We start from the raw sequence: 22,476 nt of genomic DNA on the forward strand, positions 1-22,476 counted from the left end.
CAGTTACCTTAAAAATCAAAAGAGTGAAAAAATAAAATGATGCCATGATTCAGAGAGACATGGAATGAGTTTACAGTGTGCTGTTTGGGAAGCCCAGAGCTGCCCTGTGCTGTCAGGGGAGTTAGATGTGTCCTGATTCCCTGTCTGAGGAGGAGCTCAGTGTTCGGTGAGCTGACATGCGTAGTGAAAGATTTCACAAAAGTATTAACAAAGTAAGCAAAGAAAGCTTTTATTCCCTTTGCAAGGGAGGAAAGGGGCCAGACACAGAGTGGCATCGGCCCCGGAGGGTGGGTTTTTGAGTCTTTTATTGGGCTTCAAAGGGCAAGTTGCAGGAAAGAGGGGGTGGGTTCATATCTATTTTGGTTCACAGTTATATTCAGGCCCTCTGTGCTTCTATAGGATGTGGGTTTTCTGAGAATCTGTAACTTTTTGTCTTCAGTAATTTCCCAGTCCTTGGATGTCTGAAAGAGACTTGATAGTGGCTCTTGACAGACATTACTCTATTTTGAACAATGTTAGATGGGTTTACATTCAGGTGTGCAGAGCAGCCCAGCTGAGTCCCCACGTGTTGCCAGGGGCCCTTCAGTGACTGGATCACTTAAGACATTGCTTAAACCAGGGGCTCAATACTGAAGTTACTTTGTCATGAGAAAGTTAGGTCTCTCTTTTGTCAAGTACCCTTCCTCTAGTAAACTGAGCAGTGGCCCCACAGATATGTCCACATCCTAAATCCTAGAATCTGTGAGTCTTACCCTATATGGCAAAAGATGTGACTAAATTAAAGGTCTGGTGAGGAGGAGGTTGTCCAGGATTATCAATGGGACCCTAAGTATCATCACGATTTATCTCTATAAGAGAGAGAGGGAGTGTTGACAGACACAGAGAGGGGAGAAGACAGTTGGGTCACCAGCCAAGGCGCCAGAAGACGGGAGGGACAAGGGACAGGTGATCACCTGGGACCCACCCATCACCCCCATTGCTGTCCCAACAGCACCTTGATGTCAGCCCAGTGAATGTGATCTTGGACTTCCGACCTCCATCCTTGTGAGAAGTGGAACTTCTGTTGTTTTCAGCAACAAAGGTTTTGGTCATGTGATACAGCGAACCTAGGACAGAAGTACATTCCTCACGTTTGAAAACTATTTCCAGAAGCATGATCTAACCAAAATGACGTCAGGGATGTGATTGAGTAAATGGTCCATAGGTGAGAATGTTTGGGGTGGTGACTCGAGAGGATGCTGTGGTTCAGTCCAGTTTACACACACTCTCTTGCTGTCCAGCTGCTCTCTGCTTCCTTGAGAATGGGGGCTCCACAGGGATGAGAAGTGTTTGGGGGCACAAAATGTAGGCTCTTGCTTTAAGTAGCTGTGTCAGCTCCCATGCTTGGAGCCAGGAGAAATAGCAGAAGGAGGGAAGGAGTGGGTGTGTGTCAGGCCCAGGGATGCAAGACAGAGAGTCAGAACTAGGGGCGCTTGAGTGTAGACTGGTAAATCAAGAAAGATAACCATGCCCATGGCTGTAGAGTTCAAGTGATAACTAAATAAAGGTGTAAGTTACAAAGGGAGCTGGTGGTATCTTACAAACGACAACCACATTGGGACCTCAGAGATGAGGACAAATTGCTCAGATAAACCCCACATTCCTTATTACCTCCTGGACCACAGGAAAACCACATGCCACGCTACATTTGTCTCTCTGTCTCCAAAAAATTTCTGAGCTCCATGAGTTCAATGACTACATTCTGGAACCTCCAGATTGTAAAATAGTTTCTGGACCCATTGTAGGGTATATTCATGAGTAAATAAATTATTAAAATTGTTGCTGAAACTCGACCTCTGTTCATCGGTGCCGAATAGAAACGTGGAGACAGAGTTTTGGGTGAAGTAGAAAAGAATAGCTTTATTGCTTTGCCAGGCAAAGGGGGCCACAGTGGACTAAATGTCCTCAAGACTGTGTGTCCCGTGCTGGAGGAGGTGTGAGGAGTCTTACAGTGTTCAAGGAGCAGGGCGTGGTCACCTCATGGTCATTCTTCTGATTGGCTGGTGGTGAGGTCATCAGGAGTCAGCATCATCAACCTTCTGATTCCAGCCGGTCTGGGGTCCATGTGCTTGTGGGCAGCATATAGTTAACTTTTTCCACCTGGTGGGGGTTTCAGTATCTGCAAAACAGCTCAAAGGACATGGCTCAGAATATTATCTGTAGCCCTTGAGGAGGAACTAAAGGCCCTTGACTTTGTTTAATGGCTGAGTATTATTCTTTTGTCTTACTCAACTGTTCTTTCTTTCTGCATTTTCTCACTTCTCTGATTAAATTTATTCTTTGACTAAAGTTTTTCTACAGACAAAAGGCAGGCAGAGGCCATGGATGGGGTCTTTTCTAGGCAGGCCTTCTAGGGTCCTGCTTGGTTACAAAGTAAGCAGTATTTAGAAGGATGCGTGGGTACTCTTTACAGGTTAGAAGATGACAAGTTATTGGTTGAGCCAGGGACAGGGTGCCTCATTTGGTTCCTAGAATACAGTCACTTGCTGTAACCATATGTAATAACATACTATGAATGAAAATAATAGAGCTGTTTTCAAAGATCTTTCTGACAACTTTTTAGTTGGTAGAAGTTATTGAGAGATGTTTCTTGAAGGACATTTCCTTGTGAGAAGAAGATGCTTTCAGGCCAGGCATTAAACACAATATGGTAGAGACAGAAATACTATGGAGTCAAAAACTCAAGCTTCTTTTTAATTTTACTAACTCAACTTGAAAATGCTGTAAGAGTTAATGCATTGTGGAGGTTTCGAACTTTTAGTTTTATCTCAGCCTGTAAATCAGACTCAAGCAAATCACGGAGCTGCTTTCTTTCTTTCGTTTCTGTAATTTTCCTCTTCCCGTGAAGCAGTGAGTAAGGAGGAGTGACTTCCATGAAGACAGCACATGGAGGAAAAGCTCTGCTTTGCTTCCCTGAACTTTGGATGATCTTTAATGATTGTTTTAAATAAAATATGGCATTTAATTGTTAAGGCTTTTGCTGACACTGTCAGGTCTAAACTAGTTCCGTATGCTCAAAAAACAAACAAAAATTAAGAGAATTTTTCATAATCAAGACGTATTTTTGATACATCAAATGTATCGTGAATGATCCATCTGTTCCCATGTGTTTTGATCAATACTGCGTTGTTAGTCATTTTCTTTTAGGTGGAATATTTTCGCCTTTTTGAGCTGCATATCTGTCACTGTTATTTTAAAAATGTGAAGATGGTTTTCCAAATATAGAATCTCCTTGATCTTTAAGAATCACACATTCTCGTGAACTCAAATCTTACTTCCTGCTTTGCTGTAGAACTACTGAAGGTTAAAGTAAGGACACAGTTAATGGTTAAAAGCTTGCTTTATTTGTGAACATTAATAATTGGAAAAATGAAGCATTTCCTAATTCTTATTTTAAATACAGGAAGTATATTGAGCAAATATTTTTAAATACTCATATCTGAGATGCAAATATACACATAAACACAAATTAAATAGAACCAGTTTATATATTATTAATTAATCTTCATACTGATTCCCTGAATCAGAATCACATGTATGGTGTTGTATTATTTATTATACTCTAGAAAATTCTCAGGTTTAATTGGCCAGATGTACTCTCTAGACACTCTTACTGGTGGTGGATCTTTTTTTAAGTAGAATTTGAGCTATGCTGTCGTTTTTTTACCTAATAAGGGAAACTGATCTAGAAATTTATGAACTGTGGAAGTGTGGTCTTCCATGACATTTAAAATTAATATGCACATTTATGGCAAGAAACCCATCAGTGTCAAAATGAAAAGGAGAACACTTAAAGTCCACAGCTGCCAATGACAAGCAATAGACCTGAGAAGATAATGAAGCTCGCTCAACGCCCCTCTTCCTAGCTTCAGAATTTGAAGAATAACGCACATTGCATGAGATTGAGAAAATAATAGGTAAAGTTGTAATATATCTGTCTGGCTCATGAAAGGCTATCAAAACACGTGAAAATCTAACCTTCAATTTGTGTAAACATTTGACTCAGTTCCTGGAATTTTACTTTATGATAATATTTTATGAGCTTCAAAGCAGTGAAAAACTTTCTGATACATATGTATTCATTACGTAATTGATTTATCACACATAAGATCATGTATTCCCAATCTGTTGGCCTGTATTTTGCTGAAAATAAATGCGTGGACATTTCTCGCCCATAACAACTCCTCCAGTGACTCTTTTTATCTTCTACAATAAAGATCCTTTGCAGTTGAATATATTTCTTCCATAGTTTAGGTGAAGAGATCTTTAGTAATTAAAATACTGTCTGGAATTAAATATATGGAAACAGCAGGGACCTAGGACTCTAGAGTCTGAATTCAACATCATCTACATTTTGTACATTTCGAAGCTTCATTACTCATTCAGTCCACTGGAGGTCCTATTGAGAAAGAGATTATGAGGGTCATTTGTAGTGATGTCTGTTTTGAAATTTTGAAGTAATTTATTGATGTCTTCAATAATTGTGGGTATACTCACTGTTTGATAATAAATATTCACTTGGCAGAATATATTATTCAAATATCATTATAACTTGTCTATGATTCAAATACCTCAAGGATAACATCGCTTTAGAATATGGTCAGTGAAATACTCTTTGATAGAAAATTAGCCTCCCTAAATGGTGTGTTGTATCAGTAAGATCAGTGTTCAAATACACTGGCCCTTGAAATGAACCTAATTTGGCTTGTAGTCTACCTAAGTATCTGTATAACTTTGCAAAGTTATTTTCAGATTGTTCAAAGACAGTGGGGCATATTATAAATTATCCACATCTCTTTAAATGCTGATATTAATTTTATTACTCTGTAAAACATGTTCTCAGATCACTAATTATGTTGATAATAGTTGAAGACATTGCTGTATCATATCCGTTGATCTGGTAAATATAGGTCATGATGAAAATTTATTATTACTATCAACTTTTAGCATGTATTTATGTTAAGAATAGTTTTTAAGGATACATTTTATTAATTACTCCCATCACTGTATCTAAAAGGGAGCTTTTTCTGTGAATCTTAGATTTTCACCTTGTGGAATAAACTGTGCCCACTTATTTCATATGATATTTGTTGTTCTGTAGCACATTGCTGACAGTGTTTCCTGGTGTGGAGACAAGTTCACTTTGTGTTTGTAGAGTTTATCTTTCACTTAAAATTAAAATCGATTACTTATGCTGTTTTGCTCCATTGCTCAAATTAAGGTCATACAGAGTACAGAAATCATATGAAGCAAACAGTGGCCACTGCATTTTTAGTAAGTTCTATATAGGGCTTTCTAATGTTCATACAGTTCTGTTGCCCCAAAAGATAACTTACCGCACCTTGTTAATCCCGTCTGTCCTTTCCCAAGGCCCATGGCAAAAAAGTGTAATAATAAAGGCAGCTGTGTTTCTTATTGAGTCATGGTCAGTGGGGAAGGAAGCATGGCGTGGCAGTTGAGTCTTAAGGAGGAATTCCATCACAATTCTGCGGAACTAAAAAACTTGCATGCTTAAAGGAATTTAAATGTTAGAGGTATTGAGTAGACAATAAATATATGAAGTTGAGATATTCATAGAATATCTTTGTTCACTTGAATGCTGTTTTATCAGATTGTAATCAAATTCTTCTGTTGAAGCAAAGTCATTAAGAATTAATTGGGAGAAGCAAATATGCCTAAGAAATTAAGACTTAGACACAGATGGTTCCCTCACAGGGTAAATATGTAATAAATTAATTGGCATTTTATGCTGTTTGCATATTTACAGCCTAAAGAACTGAGTTTATACTATGTGATGGAGTCAGGAAATACATGGCTTTAGAAGAATATATAATCATTTATAGTATAAAATGATATTTTCTGGTTTGTTGATGATGTTTGTTGATATTGTCATACAAGTGTTATTTGATTCTTAGAAGAACTTTCATGGAAACAGGGCTCTCTAACCATGACCGTGTTCGGTCTTCCCCTTCATCGGGTTCCCTCCACGCCTCTCATTTGCCGCCCAAGGTCATGGAGTTTTGCATCCTCATCTCCTCCAGCAATCTTGTCCCATACAACATCATCCTTCATGCCATCCATCAGGATGTATTTGTGTCACTCGGCGACACAAGTCAAGGTCTAGAACCACAACACATGGCCAGTATGCATTGTCTATGCTTCTAATTTTTGCTATATCTTCACATAAATAATTTTATTAAAGATTTATAGACTTATCGAATGCTCTAGATCAAATGATTCATACAGATGAAGCTTCTCATTGTACCCGTGAAGAAGTTAAGACCCAGGGAGGTGGCTGACTTGCCGGGATGCATGGATGACACAGTCAAGTGGAATTCAAATCAAATTGGAATGAGTATTTTTCTGCTAACCATTTTGGTAACATCATTTACGCTCTTTCTAAAATCAAAGTACATCCTAAAACATGGAAATCGTGTTCAAATTATATTGTTAAAATACACAACGTAGTTAAGGAAACAGAAAACCAGGTAGACTCTGAGTCAACAGAAGCGACAGGAATGCACGTGGGATTTTTTTGGGAAAGTCAGAGGCTGATGAGCTTCCAAGTGTGACTGAGGCTGGAAAGTGACGCAGGGTGAGTCAGGACCAGAAGGCAGCAGGGGAAGAGACGATGCAGCCCAGCTGCCCCAGAAGAGACGTGTGCAGGAACACAGCAGTAGACAAACGCGTCTTTGTGAGCTTAACCTTCCAGCCATTACAAACCTAACAGGTATACTAGTGTGAAACTAACTGAGTGGTTTCAATGGGGGAATATTTAAAAAGAAAGATTTTGAGAAAAAAACTTGACTTAGTATGTTATAAATTATCATTTAATGGCTTCAGTTCCCTGGGTTCAAATAAACAGTTATTTGCTCTTTAAGGAAAAGGCTCATGGGCATATAGGATGTCATTATTAAGTGAATAAATTAATGTTTAACTTTAATCTTCAAATTAAAGTATATACTTAATAGCTCTCCTAAAAGGCAGTATAGGGGTTGGGAGTAGGAGGTACAAACTGTTGGATGTGAGATAGGCTCAAGGATGTATTGTACAACACAAGGAATATAGCCAGTATTTTGTAAATGGAACGTAACCTCTCAAAATGGAATAAAAAATAAATTTAAAAAAAAGTATTCTTTGAAGAGTCTGATTCTAGCAGGGTTAAGTTGGAAAAGTAATTTTAAACAATTTCAGAATTTTGCAGCTAACTTGAGGTTTTGTACATGAATAATGAGAGCAAACTATATTACCCTATTTGATAATACTTCAAAGTAATTGCTAATAGCCTTTAATATATCAAAAAAAATAGACATCTTTTCAAAAGTTAAAGATATTTTCCACCTAGAGTATTCAGAATAATATACCTAGCAATGTTTTTACCAAACCTAATTTTTTTAAGCTCTTTATTGGAATATAATTGCTTTACACTTTTATACCAGTTTTTGAGGTACACCAAAGTGAATCAGCTGTATTTGTACATATATCCCCATATCTTCTCCCTCCCATGACTCCCTCCCACCTTCCCTGTCCTGGCCCTCTAAGGGATCACCCATCATCGAGTTTATTTCCCTTTGTCATACAGCAACTTCCCACTAGCTATCTATTTTACAGTTGGTAGTGTATATATGTCTATGCTACTCTCTCACTTCGTCCCAGCTTCCTCTTCGCCCCCCTCCCCAACCCCATGTCCTCCAGTCCATTCTCTGCATCTGCATCCTTATTCTTGTCCTGTCACTGGGTTCATCAGTACCATTTTTTTAGATTCCATATATATGAGTTGGCATACAGTATTTGTTTTTCTCTTTCTGGCTTACTTCACTCTGTATGACAGTCTCTAAGTCTATCCACCTCATTACATATAGCTCCATTTCATTCCTTTTTATAACTGAGTAATATTCCATTGTATATATGTGCCACATCTTCTTTATCCATTCATCTGTTGATGGGCATTTAGGCAAACCTAGTTTTTTATAATTTACTGACAATATTAGTTTCAGACATACAACATAGTGACTCCATATTTTCATATGTTAGAAAATTGTCACCATAAGTAGTTAAGTACCATATGTCACCATACAAAGGTATAATAATAATATCATTTTTACTGAAGTATACTTGATTTAGAGACTTCCCTGGTGGCACAGTGGTTAAGAATCCGCCCACCAGTGCAGGGGACGTGGGTTCGATCCCTGTTCTGGGAAGATCCCACATGCCATGGAGCAATTAAGCCCATGTGCCACGACTGCTGAGCCTGTGATCTGGAGCCCAGGAGCCACAACTGTTGAGCCCTCATGCCACAACTGCTAAAGCCCATGCACCTAGAGCCCATACTCCGCAACAAGAGAAGCCACCATAATGAGAAGCCCAAGCACCGCAAGGAAGAGAAGCCCCCGCTCGCCACAACTAGAGGAAGCCCATGAGCACCAACAAAGACCCAATGCAGCCAATGAATAAATAAATAAATAAATTTATTTTAAAAAAGTATACTTGATTTACAATAGTATATTAGTTTCACGTGTACAACATAGTGATTCAATATTTTATAGATTAGACTCCATTTAAAGTTTTTATAAAATATTGACTATATTCCCTGTGCTGTATAATATGTATTGTTTTGGCATTATATATTATTTTATATATTATTTATTTTTATAATTATGTGTGTTTTTGTAGCTTATTTATTTTAGACATAATAGTTTGTACCTCTTAATCCCCAACCCTATCTTGCAGCTCCTCCAATTGCAATATTTTTGACTATATTCCCTATGCTCTACATTACATACCCGTGACTTATTTATTTTATACCTGGAAGTTTGCACCTCTTAATTTCCTTCACCTGTTTCTTTCCTCCCTCCAATTCCCTCCCCTCTGGAGGCCACATGTTTTTTCTGTGCATCTATAACTCTGTTTATGTTTTGTTTTGTTTGTTCATTTGTTTTCTAGATTCCATGTATAAGTGAGATCATACAGTATTTGTCCTTCTCTCTGACTTATTTCCCTTAGCATAATGCCTTCCAGGCTAATCCATGCTGCCACAAATAGCAAAATTTCATTCTTTTTTTTTTTTTGGCTGAGTAATATTCTATTGTATATATGTACCACATCTTCTTTATCCATTCATTGATTAATGGTCATTTAGGTTGTTTCCATATCTTGGCAATTGTGAATAATGCTACAGTCAACATAGGGGTTCAAATTAGTGTTTTTATTGTCTTCATAAAAACACTCATAAATGGAGTTGCTGAACTTCCTAGGTGGTGCAGTGGTTGGAAGTCCTCCTGCCAATGCAGGGGACATGGGTTCGATCCCTGTCCCAGGAAGATACCATATGCCATGGAGCAACTAAGCCCATGTGCCTCAAATACTGAGCCTGTGCTCTAGAGCCACAACTATTGAGCCCATGTGCTGCAGCTACTGAAGCCCACACACCTAGAGCCTGTGCTTCACAAGAAAAGCCACCACAATGAGAAGCCCACGCACCACAATGAAGAGTAGCCCCTGCTCGCCGCAATTAGAGAAAGCCCGTGAGCAGCAATGAAGTCCCAATGCAGCCAATAAATAAATAAATAAATAAATAAATAAATAAATAAATAAATAGAAATGGAGTTGCTGGATCCTATGGTACTTCTTTTTTTAGTTTTTTGAGAAAACTGTTCTGTTTTCCATACTCTCTATACCAATTTACGATCCCACAACAGTGCACGAGGGTTCACTTTTTTCCATTCCTCACCAGTATTTGTTATTTGTGATCTTTTGATGATAGCCATTCTGACAGGTGTGAGGTGAGATATCATTGTGGTTTTGATTTGCATTTCCCTGATGATTAGTAATGTTGAGCATCTTTTCATGTGCCTGTTGGCCATGTATCTATATGTCTTTGGAAAAATTTGTATACTGATCCTCTGCCCATTTTTTAATTGGGTGGCTTTTCTTGTTTTTGGTGTTGAGGTGTATGAATTCTTTGTATATTTGCACACTATATGCTTAACCCCTTATTAGGTATGTAGTTTGCAAATATCTTCTCCCATTCAGTAGGTCAGTTTTTTAAAATTTTGTTGACAGTTTTCTTCACTGTACAAAAGTCTTTTAGTTTGAAGTAGTCCCATTTGTTTATTTTTGCTTTTATTTCCTTTGCCTAAGTAGACAATCCAAGAAAATATAGTTAAAACTGCTGTCAAGGAATGTACTGCCTATGTTTTCTTTTAGGAGTTTTATGGTTTCAGGTCTTACATGTAAGTTTTTAATTCAGTTTGAATTTTGTTTTGGTATATGGTGTGAGAAAGTAGTCCAGTTTGATTCTTTTACATGTAGCTGTCCAGTTTTCCCAATACCATTTATTGTAGAGGCTTTTTCCCCATTGTATATTTTTGCCTCATTAATTGTAGATTAATTGACCATATAAGTGTTTATTTCTGGGCTCTCTACTCTGCTCCATTGCTCTATGTGTCTGTTTTTGTGCCAGTACCATTCTGTTTTGGTTACTGTAGCTTTGTAGTATGGTCTGAAGTCAGGGAGTGTGATGCTTCCAGCTCTGTTCTTTCTCGAGATTGTTGTGGCTATTCGGGGTCTTTTGATTATCCATACAAATTTTATAATTATTTTTTCTAGTTCTGTGGAAAATGTCATTGTTATTTTGATAGGGGTTGCATTGATTCTTGATATGTCTGGCTAAATGTTTACCAGTTTTTTTTTTTTCCAAAAAATAGCTCTTAGCTTCATTAATCTTTTCTGTTGTATCTTTGGTCTCTATTTCATTGTTTCCTGTTCAAGTCTCTTTATTTTGTAACTCTCTTTCTAATATATTCCTGTGTCTCCTCCCTTTGCCTAATTCTTCATGTTTGTTTCTGTATATTGGGTAGGTTGGTCATGTATCCTGATCTTGGAGAAGTATATGAGGGCCAGCTGCACAATTCTGTCTGTCACCAGAGCTGTATGCTCTACGGGTGCCCCTTTGTGGGCTGCGTGGGCCCTTCTGTAGAGGGGATGGTGTCACTAATAAGCAGGGCTGGTCCCCAGCCTGGTTGGCTGCCAGGCCCTGTCTTGTGAGGTGGCTGCCATCCTGCTGGTAAGTGGGGCTGGGTCCCAGAGCAGGTGGTTCTCCTGTGACAGATATCAGGCATCCATCCTGGTAGCCTCAGCCAGCTCCACCTTTTCCCAAGCACTTGACTTTGCCCAACTTAGTCTATACACTCACTGCCAGGATTTTCTCTCTCACGTAAAAACATTTTGCTCTTCCTTAAATAGGGCCTTGAAAATATAATTAAAAAGCAATCTGAAAAATGTTTACGTATTACACGTAATACATAGATGTTTAATTAAATCTTAGAAAATTGTGTTTATAGCTCATAAACTGCACTAATTTTCCTAAGAACAAATATGTTGAGACAAGATTATGAGTAACACTCATTCTGAGAAACACTCCTGATGCCAAAGCAAACAAACTCTGAATCACAGGATAACTTTGATAAAAGAGACTCTGGAATGCAAAACTCTCTTCCTTGGTGAAGAGCCTGAGCAGACGTACCACATGTACCTGGACAGGTGGAGCCCTCAGGAGGCTGAGGGCACCCAGTGGGTAGTCTAGCTGTGCCACCCACACAACCGCACACAGAGCCGTGTTTGGGCTTCCCTGAGAAATGTTCAGAGTTACTAGAATTTCTAAAGTCCTGTTAACAATACAGTTTATTTGCCCCTAAGTACCTGCTGTTAGGTTGTTCATTTTGTTTTCACATATAACAAACAACCTTATTTTCACAATTCTAATCATTTCGATTTTTGAAATAAGGAATGTACATGTCCTATTTGTCTGTATCTAGTGATTCTTATCAGTATATTGTTAATTGATTTATGGATTTGTAGAGGTACTTTTTTATTCAAATAACAGTTTTAGAAATTCATTTGTATTCATACCGTAATTCCAATCTTAATTTATATACGTGGATAGACCATCCTCTATACTGCCCTGATTGTACTTGAATGTAATGTGTCTTTCTTCAGAAAATGTCATAAACCATTTTCTTCAGATCTGAGGTGATTTAAGAACACATAAAATCTATGATATATAGAATTTCAGATTTCAAATTTAACCTCAAATTTTGTAGACTGTTTGTCTTTTCTAGAAAGACTGTGTTCCAATGACAAAATACTAAGTGCTTCTTTTGGATTTCCTGAGTATAGTGAAAAGTTCATGACTCACTGTTCTTTATGTGTATGGCATGAATAATATATTAAAACGTGAATTCTGGTTCATTTATCATCATCTAATGTTGTATTTATTTTAAACTAAATATAAGTAAATATTCTGCTGGTTTAGGGAGTGGTATAATTTGGCATCACCTCAAGCAAAATGGTGATACAAATATAAGCAATATTAGTATGATGCTTACAAGGTTGATGATACTTCAACAAATCCTAACCAGGATGAAATCTGAATAAAAAATACCTTCTCCCCTGATGTACCTCAGAAATCTGAAAGTATTTAGGCTTCAGCAATGTTGGCTTTGAATGGAATAAGGATAACTAAAATATTTACGCCCAAACCTATTTTACAGGTACATTGTAATTTCACTGTTTGTCATTTGCATTTTAATAATTTTTAGTAAATCTTCCAATTTTTAAAACAATTTCACTTCTAGCTATAATTACAGTTTGAATTATGTGTGAAAGATGTCCTTATTATCAAAAATGTTTATTTATAGAAGAAAGTAATTAATGTCACAATCTTAATTTCCGTGTTTCAGTAGAGTTTTAAATTTAGGAAAGGGGAGTGAAGGGATTCAAAGGAGTCATAGTGTTGACACATGTATGTCGTAGTGTAGAGACACGTGCCTATCCCAAAGCAGGAGGGATAAACACATGTTGTTCTCATAAAATACTTTCTTACTATTAGAAGCCTGTGCTTGGTAATCATTTCTCCTAATGTACCTGAAGAGCAAATAATGTCATAATTTCATGCCTTGTTTTGATTGCACAGAGTGAAAGAACAAGACAAGTACAACATTTTCTGCTTCTTGTTTCCCTCTGTTCCGTCTCTGTCACATATGAGCCTGGATGTGGTACAGAATAATGCCCCTGGTTTTCCAGTCATTGTTTGGATTCTCATTACAATTCTGTGCCCATTTTTTTCATCAGTAAGATCAGCATGGTTATTTTCCCTTTTGCGTCTCTTATGAGGTGATGTCAGTGACCAGACAAGATTTTAAAGTGGTCTTTCGGCAGAATTTAGAAAATGTAAATGAAGAAAATGTTTTTGGAGTTAGCATAGGCTTCATGGCTTCAGGAAAATCTTTTGAGGGAGAAGCAGGGGTGAGGGGTGTGAGAGGGTGAGAAACCTTTTCCCGAAGCCCATTTGAAACACATTAGTCTGAACGTCTTTCCCTATAATGAGGATTCACACTACACTTCTTCATAGTCTTTTGGGATTACTTTTTTTGTAGGTTTTACTTATTCATTAAAAAAAAAGAGAAAAGCCAAAAGGAAGCAAATGTTTCTAGTAAAACCTTGTTTCTCATCTTGACAGAGACATCAAGTTACTCTCCATGAGCAGTTTTAATGAACAAGACAGTGCTGATGTACTGGAGGACTTCTGCCTGCGAAATGCTTGTGTAGAGATTCTCTGTTGTTTTTATCCCCAGTTTTAAGACCTTTGCCCCTTTCTATGTGAACGTTCACACAAATAGGCCGAGCAGAAGCAGTTTAATCAAAGTGGAGAAATAAATAATTCAAGAGTAGATAATGGAAGAGAATGGGTTTTCCCACTTTATTCCAGATCAAAGCCGGGTGGATGTATTTTGTTTGAGTCATTTCCACACAATAAGAGGATTGGCTCTCACCATACCCGCTAATTGGGCTCTCTAAATACTGGTTTTTGCTGGAAAAGTGTCATTTCTTGTTGCTGTTTTCTCTAAAAGTAAGCTTCTCTTATTCTCAGGCACCTCGGGGACAAATTAGGTGTCTGTTTTCTGATACCTTTTCTCGGGGGGCCCTTGGGAAGGTTCAAGATGTGCAAATCTTTTATCGCTGAACAACTGTTACTTCCATTTCGGAGGCTGTTAAAAACACATTTCACAGCTACATGTTAAGACCCCCAGGTCCATATGATGAAGAGTAACTGTAGTCTATATGTAACCAGAGGAATCTTTTTAAGGAATATATTCTTATTATAGGAAAACCTCGATTATGAAACAAAAATTTATGAAGAAGAACACTGTGTGGATTAATACTTTGAAAATGAGGATGTAGTTTACTGATTCTGATTTACCTTCAAGAGCTGGGATGACAGTGGAGAAAAGGCATGATGCTGGTATAAATTTATTTTTTAAATAAATTCACTAAGTAGCCTTGTTTTATTTTTCCAACAGTATGAAAGATGCAGGCGTGGGGCATAAGCAGTGGAGGGGACCCCCAGCGTCCACCTGCCAGCCGTGCCCGGGGGTCTCTACCAGCCCCGTCTGTGGTTCAGATGGACGTACCTACTCTTCTCAGGTAAGACGATAGTCACTTAGTATAAAACATAAACATATTCATATACGTGTGTACGTATTCATTACTGTTGAATAGTAACTAAAACTATTCATTCTCCAGTGCAGTCATCCAAATGCTTGATTTATTTAACTTTTAAGATAATGTGTGTGTATGGCTGATTCATTTTGTTGTGCAGTGGAGACTAACACTACATTGTAAAGCAACTGTACTCCAATAAAAATTAAAAAAAAATACTGTGAATAATATCACTAGTTTGGAATATGATTCAATGCACATTGTTGCTCCTACACAGAATTTTTCAGGTTTGAAATATTGACTGTGAAAACTCTGAACCCTCAAATATTAAAACCAGCGTTTCCTTCTTGCTAGTATGAGAGCAGTCAGAAGCGTTACCATGTGTATAATAACAGCAGTTATAACAGCAGGCGTAGCTATAATCTGTCAATATCATTACTTTTTTATCTCATATGTTATTTCCTATATTATCTCATTTAAGACCCGCAAATTCCTTTTAACAAATGGGAAAAACAAGGCCCAGAAAGATTAAGCACTTGTCACATATTTAGCGGACACTGAAGCCCAGATTTGATGTCTTCTCTGATTCAGTGTCTGCGGCTGCGTGAATCTGCCTCTTTATATTGTTCAGATGTTCAGGAGTTTTTAAGAACTGTATGTAATATGACATCAATGAGTTTTCTTTGATTATGTGACAGGAAGGAGCATGGCTCACAACCTCTTACCTGAAACTTTGGGGTCAGATGGATTTATGAATTTAGATTTCCCTAAAATGTATTTTATAAAGGTAATATAGTGCATGAAGTGGTGTCCCCAGCGGGACCTTCCCCTGTAACTAAACAGATCAACATCTTTTTAAGAAACTATGTGAATATTCACGTTAAATTCAATCCACGCAGTCTATAAAGTAACCTTACCTCCGTTCATATCTGGTTTTGCTTAAAGCAAAGTAAATTCCAAAAGTTTTTGGCTCTCAGAACACTGTGTTTGGTGGATATCACTTTATGAACCATACTTCGTCTCAGAAAACATTTCCCTAAAACTTCCACTGGCTTTTTACAGTTGATGAGAGGCTTACAAGGACAAGGAAGCTTTATTCAGTTAATAAATAGGGGCATAGTACTTACTGGATGAAGCTACCCTGTTTCAGCCTGTTTGCAGCAATGTTCAGGGTGTGTGTGGAGGTGGAGGTATTGCCAGGAGAGAAGGAGTGTGTCACCCAGCCTCTCAACACGACCTCGATCTCAGAGACCCTCTGGTTTGCAAGCTTAGAAATTCCTACTATCAGCGCTGGGGAGAAGGAACCCACCTCATACTCTCACATCCCACAGCTCACCTTGTGGAAACCATTATGATGATTTATCGAATCACAACAAAGGATGCAGATTCGAGTATTCAAACTGGTAGCGGGAGCTCCTTGGGAAGGCAGTTTGAGTCCTAATTTTACCTGATGAACATCGATGGTTGAACAGGTTGAGTCAAGAGAGAGAGTGAAGTCGTTCCTGGCGTCCAGCTTGGGGGCACCTGTGTCTTTCTCAGCATCAGGAATGTGGCTGCCGCGGGCCTATGTGTGTTAGTACAGGGGAGGGTGTCATCCTCCCTAGAGGACCAGCGTTAGGCCACCACCTTCCTCTCTGGGGCCCTCTTGACATGATCTGTTCTCTGACAATGTATTGTCACAGGACACAGAGGTACAATCACAAGAGGTTTGTTTCCACCGGTTGAGACCACCTGGGAGGCTTTGTTTGATGATTTTAATCTCCCACTCAGGACTGAATACTCCTGCTGTAAGAAGACTAATTCATGTGGATTCACAATTCCATGGGCTTTCCCACTGTGGTGAAGCCCCAGCTTACAAATCCTACTCCCTTATTGATATTGTCAATAAAACGATTCTAAATAATCCATCTTTGAATTATTAATTTCATGTTTATTTAGCTATGTCTCACTCTCAATACATACCTTGTTTGTATCAAAAGACATAAAAAGAATGTGGTTCAAATGAACATGAGTTTTTAGTCACCCTAAACATCAGTCCTCATTTCTGTTGCTTCTAATTGACTTTGTGATTTTTCTACTTTTGATCACCAATCCTAGTCTTAAGTGTCTGCACTGACAACAGGCAGAACTGTATAAAATAATGAAAACTAAATAGAGATCTTAGCCCAGGAGAAACCCAGATTAAACTCTTCTAACACTTTTTAGAAGTTCGCGGGATTTAAGTTTAAATGAAGGCCTCAACTTTTTTTTCTGAGCGACAGGTATTGCCCTTGGCTATGTAGGCATCTTGAACAAAGACTGCAGAGGCCAGTGCCTTCTGGAGAAGGTCATCTTGTCATGTGAACAACAGAATAAATAAAGCAGGTGCAGGAGTTATGGGACCTTTCTTCTAGTTCTTGGTCACTGAGCTTTGTCCATAGACCAAGCAAATCCTGACAGGGCAGATGTAAACAGCTTTGGGGGCTCGTAGGCACTTGCACTCACAGTAAGGTCGAGCTCCACATCCTAAGCTCCATGTAGCCTGGGGAGCTCCTTGCTTGGAGCTGAGTGATCCTGAGCCAGGCCCTCCAGTCCAGAGTGAGGGACCCTACATCCAAGTCTCCTTACCATCTCTCTGCATTCTGGACACCCTGCATTGACAGACAGGGTTTTTGTTTGGTTGGGTTTGGTTTTACTACTACAAATAATACCCCTATAGGTTCTGTGTGAGAACCACGATATTTCCTCATTACCTTCAGCTCAATTTATAGAAAGGAAGTTATAAATTATATTCTGCCATACAACGTAATTGGAGGAGAGGTTACAAAGCATAGTAGGTGCAGGAGCTGGGGGTTGGGGAAGAAAGACAGTTATCAGAAGGTTTCCAAAGGAAACTTTAGTCTAAGGGCATAACGATTTAATCTTGGAAAGTGCCCCTCATTATGCAAAGGAACCAACTTTGAATAATTATCTTATTAGCTTTAAAGCTCTGAAAGTGTCAGCTTGTCTAGCAGTCCTCAGTGGAGTGGTTTTAAAATGCATACAGAAAAGATGAAGGCACAGATGTGTAACTATGGAAAAACAGATTTATTTGGAGAAATATTGGGACTCATGATTTTCATAAAAAGTGTTTTGGTGATGTTATCTAATTTATTTCCTGTTAAAAAAAAAAGCGATGGATTGATTTTAGAAGCCTACTTAATCATTCTTTTCAGAAGAATCGATGTTTTCTGAATTTTTTCGAATTCAGCAGTAGCTGAAAAATAAAAATATAAGTCTGTTCAAGGCTGCTTGAGAGGTAATCATTCCTGAAACTGACACAAAAGAAGGTCTCTGTTTCTTCCTTCAGGCGAAGTCTATTTGGATTGTACTGCCGAGCTGCAGTGAAACCAGGAATTGTTCTCCAGCGTAGCATCTATGTTAGAACTGGGGCATGTTTGTCACTGACTTGTGTACATTGTACACTACACCTGCTGAGCAGAAGTCAGCAAATAATACTAATGTTCTAGAGCTCAGCTGAGTGTCTGTAATATAAACTCCCCAGGCACAACACGCTGGGTGGTATTTGATCCTTTTCTCTCATATTTAGTCATGCAGTGCTTGAGAGCTGAACTAAATAATGGTCCATATAGGAAATTGTGTGTGTGTGTGTGTGTGTGCGCGTGCTGAGGAAACTATAAATAGCTTATCCATCTTATTCTGCAGTTCCTGACACCAGCTGCAGAGATGCTACTTAAATTGGTTTGGGATGGGCCCTGGGAATCTATATGTTAAAAGCTCCCCAGGTGACTTTTATGTGCAGGCATGGTTGAAAACCACTGTTGCATCCCTTCAGTGTATTGCTTTTGAATTCTTAAATATAACAGTTGTTGTTCTTGTTTTTAATAAAACAGAACAGTAACATAATTAGCACTTGAAGCGGAAGCATTTACTTTTTGTTGCAATTTGAGAAAATTCCATTTTAACTTTCAACGTTCTCCTATTAGTATTTGGTAATTAACTGTACTGTCTTTCTTCCTCTGAACACTTTGTCTGAGCTGAGATAATTTTATTTTGGAAGATCGACAGTCAGAAATAGATGTGCACTGTTTCTCTTTGAACTGCTTTTCAACTTGGCTTGATTTGGCTTTTGGCTTGGGATGCTGTGTTTTTGAAGGTTAAGGCTTTAATCTCTGTTGGTACCTGAAACACCTGCATCTCCGTCCCCAGCACTTTGCTTCATAGATTATTTTATGCTTCTCTGTAGCCTTAACAAAGATGTAGGCTTGCTTTCCTGGCCTGTTCAAGACTCTCGAGTTATATGCATTGAACGATTTAGGACAGTTTTCACTAGTCTCTACATTGATATATTGATGTATTTTTGAAATTATAACCTTTTGTGTGAGTGACTGTGTGTTAAAATGGTCTTTCACCAAACTCCATAGACATTATAGAGGTTTCACAATTTTATTAATTTCTTTAATTATTTTTAGTGTAATTCCTGAAGAAAATTGAAATTTGGCAAAGGTATATCTGTTTCACACATTTGTCTTGGAATTATCGATCATCAGTAAAATCTAAATCTGGGTTTTGCCCCACAGTTTTTATTACTTGTTGCACTTTCTGCCTTGCCAATCACTCAGGTCACACTGGAAGCTCCTCCCACAGCTTCACCAAGACTGACAATATTTACCGGCAATTCAGAAAATACCCAATTCAGTGATTATTCCAATACTCTTTCCTTATTAGATGGAAATGAAGCATTTGGCAGTGTTGAGTCCCTTATCATTTTCTGCTTTGTTTTGTTCTCAAATCCCCAACGGTCCTGACTGTGCAGCAACCACCGCACCTTTGGGCAGAGGCTTAGCCAGGACCCAGGTGCCTTGCCCCAGGACACGGAGGCCCAGCTATGCTGCCTCTCAGTTGGACATCAAGTTCTGATGCCACAGCTCAGCTGTGAGGCCCAGCCCAGTGCCTGCCTCTTGTCTGACATCTGCTGTAACCTGTGCATTGATGTTGCAGTGCGGTGCAGTGACGCATGAACTTATCACTACATTGAACTTCTTGAACTTCATGATCTCCTATAGACGTGTGTCTACACTGATCAAGCATGTACTTAGCTCCTTTTTTGGAGCTAATACGGTGAATGCTTTGGGTATATTAACTCATTGCTCTCCCCTTTATAGATGCACTGATGCATGGAAGTGATTTGTCCCAAATGTCTCAACACAGTCCAGAGTCCATTGTCTAAATCACTTTCACTTTTTTAAAATAGGAACTTGGTGCAGAAACACTTTTTAAAAAATTAATTGCCCTTCACCTTTTTGTAGTTACTACACATCATAAATGTGATGATTACATTCATTTGAGTCACTAAGTAAAGATGGCAATATATGTCTTTTAAGTTTAGAGTTGCTTATTTCTCACTGGTTTGAAGCCTGTGGTTTCAGAGCCATTTCTTTAAATTGTATTTTTAGAGATTTTTGTGTGTTACGGAAGCCTAATTCATCAGTTTTCTGTGGTTATAACTTCTTGCAGAAGACAGTCTCCTGTGTTTTATTAGGAGACTGAAAGTTTTAACTCTCAGGTTTGTGTATACATGGTGATTGGACTGTGTTTGGTAAGAGACATGGGGTGAATATCATTTCTTCAAAGTGGCCAGTTATTGAAACATCATTTGTTGTTCTTGACCCATTGAATTGCTTAGGTTTCTTTGTCAAAAAATGAAGCGGTCCTGAAAGTGTGAGTCTGTTTCTGTGTCTGTTTCACCTCAGGGAATTATTCATCTGCCCCTAGGCTGAGCTGTACGACCTATTTGCTGTATCTTTATGTTAAGTTTTGAGTTCAAGTGCTGTAAGTCTCACTTCATTCCACCCTTTCAGTGCTGCTTTGGCATCTGCCCTTTGCATTTCCATATGGATTTTAGAATCAGTTTGTCAATTTCTGCAAAAAAACAGCTAGAATAATCATTCAGATTTTGTCGAATCGATAGATACAATTGAGGAGATGGATAACAGTATTAAACCTTCAAATCCACACAGTAGGTATATCTCCTCATTTTGTTAAAGTTAATTAATGACTTGTAGTTTGTGGCATAGAGGTCCATAATGTTTTTGTTAAATATATTGCTAAGTAATTTATTTTTATTAATGCTACTATAAACTTAATTATGACTTTTATTTTTGATTGCTTGGTAGTGTATTGTCATATAACTAATTTTTCTATGCTTACACTGTATATTGAATTGACACCTTGCTAAATTCACTTATTTTTAGCAGTGTTTTTTAGCTGTGCCAGGATTTTCTACATATATAGTCACCCTCTATTAATAAAGGCAGATTTATTTCTTCCTTTCCTTCTTTTTATGCATTTTTTCTTTTTCTTGCTTTGATGTTCTGCTTAAGCCTTCCAGTACAATGTTCAGTGTACCTCTTTGCCTTAATCCAAATTTAGGAGAAAGTTTTCCATATTTTACCATTAGGTATGAAGTTACATGTGGGTCTCGTATGTCAACCAGGTTCTCTGCAGCCCTCATAGAATAGAACATGCAGTGTCAGAGTCTATATTTTGTGTTACCATCTATTAAAAATGGAAGAACAATGCTTATGTTCACCAGTGGAATCTCTGCGGTTCCTTAGATAATATAATTTTTGCCTTTTTGATGAGAGGGATTTTGTATTTTGTAAATACTCCACAGGGTTTGCATTTCTAAGCAGACAGTTTCTCCAGAAATCTTTAAAAATGTAGAGTATGCTTAAATATACATGTTCTCTAAGGGAAGTGTAATAAGCGTAGTTGTCGGCATGTAGTAGCTTTGGCTGTGAAAGTCGTGTTGGCAGGAATTGCTAAAGTAATTGAGCAGCTATGTCAAGTCATGTTGTAAATATTTTGTGTGCTCACTTGATATTTAAAACAACCCTAGAAGACAGATTCCATGGTGATCCGCAGTCATTAGATAAGGAAAAAGAGGCACAGAGCAAACCTGAAGCTGGAAAGTAACAGGATCGGGATCAGCTTAAGTGCACAGTGAACCCTGTGCTGTTCTGGGTGTGGAAGGGCCAGCGAGCTCCTGCAGATGCACTTGTCAGGCCTGGGTTTTACCCTGGTGATGTCCTTAGTAACATCAGTTCTTCATCACTTTATTAAGAAGAAAGAATCATGAGAGATAACAGGAGAGATTTAGAGAGGCCATGTATAGTCTAGCTCTTCGAAAACTGAGGTTATAACAAGATAAAGAGGCATCCACGTGTAAAGGTAACTGAGCCATTCTTACCCTGTTGGTAGAATGCATTCCCGCTGAGATATCCCACGAGTTTCTCCAAGTTCAGGACCAGCGTGCTGGTGGCACCTTTCGAAAAGCTGTGTCTGCATCTCTTTTGTCAAAGTCACAACTCGTGCCAGCAGAGAAAAGATTCTTAGAAAGCTGATACTTGGGACTTCTCTGGGGGCATGATGGTTAAGAATCTGCCTGCCAATGCAGGGGACACGAGTTCAATCCCTGGTCCAGGAAGTTCCCACATGCCTCAGAGCAACTAAGGCTGTGTGCCACAACTACTGAGCCTGCATGCTGCAACTACTGAAGCCTGTGTGCTTGGAGCCTGTGCTCTGCAACAAGAGAAGCCACCGCAATGAGAAGCCTGTGCACTGCAACAAAGAGTAGCCCCTGCTCACTGCAACTAGAGAGAGCCCACGTGCAGGATTGAAGACATAATGAAGCCAATAAATAAATAATAAAATAAATTAAAAAAAAGAAAGCTGATACTTGGTGACTGCCTAGTGTATGTTACTCATTGCTCTGAGTTACTGTATTAATGCATTTATTAACCAATGTAATGTATTAATTTACATGTGAATTATTCCTCAAACAACACTATGAGACACAAAACACTAATGTTTTAAAAAGATAAGGAATCTGAAGCACAAAGATTTTAAAAATATTCATAAGGTCACAGGGCTGGTAAACAGCAAGGCTGATACTAA

At 38.4% G+C, this 22,476-nt stretch overlaps 1 protein-coding gene across 2 annotated transcripts in view; it reads left to right on the forward strand.

The window, feature by feature from the left end:
* SPOCK3 (SPARC (osteonectin), cwcv and kazal like domains proteoglycan 3) overlaps window positions 1–22,476 on the forward strand; it is a 426,984-nt gene that overhangs the window by 266,215 nt on the left and 138,293 nt on the right. For both annotated transcript variants that reach the window (XM_057722257.1, XM_057722256.1), the window contains one exon: window positions 14,400–14,523. In XM_057722257.1, the coding sequence (XP_057578240.1) occupies window positions 14,400–14,523 (124 nt within the window). The remainder of the gene's footprint in view (window positions 1–14,399; window positions 14,524–22,476) is intronic.

Source organism: Hippopotamus amphibius, chromosome 2, assembly GCF_030028045.1.
Source record: "Hippopotamus amphibius kiboko isolate mHipAmp2 chromosome 2, mHipAmp2.hap2, whole genome shotgun sequence".
NCBI lineage: Eukaryota > Metazoa > Chordata > Mammalia > Artiodactyla > Hippopotamidae > Hippopotamus > Hippopotamus amphibius.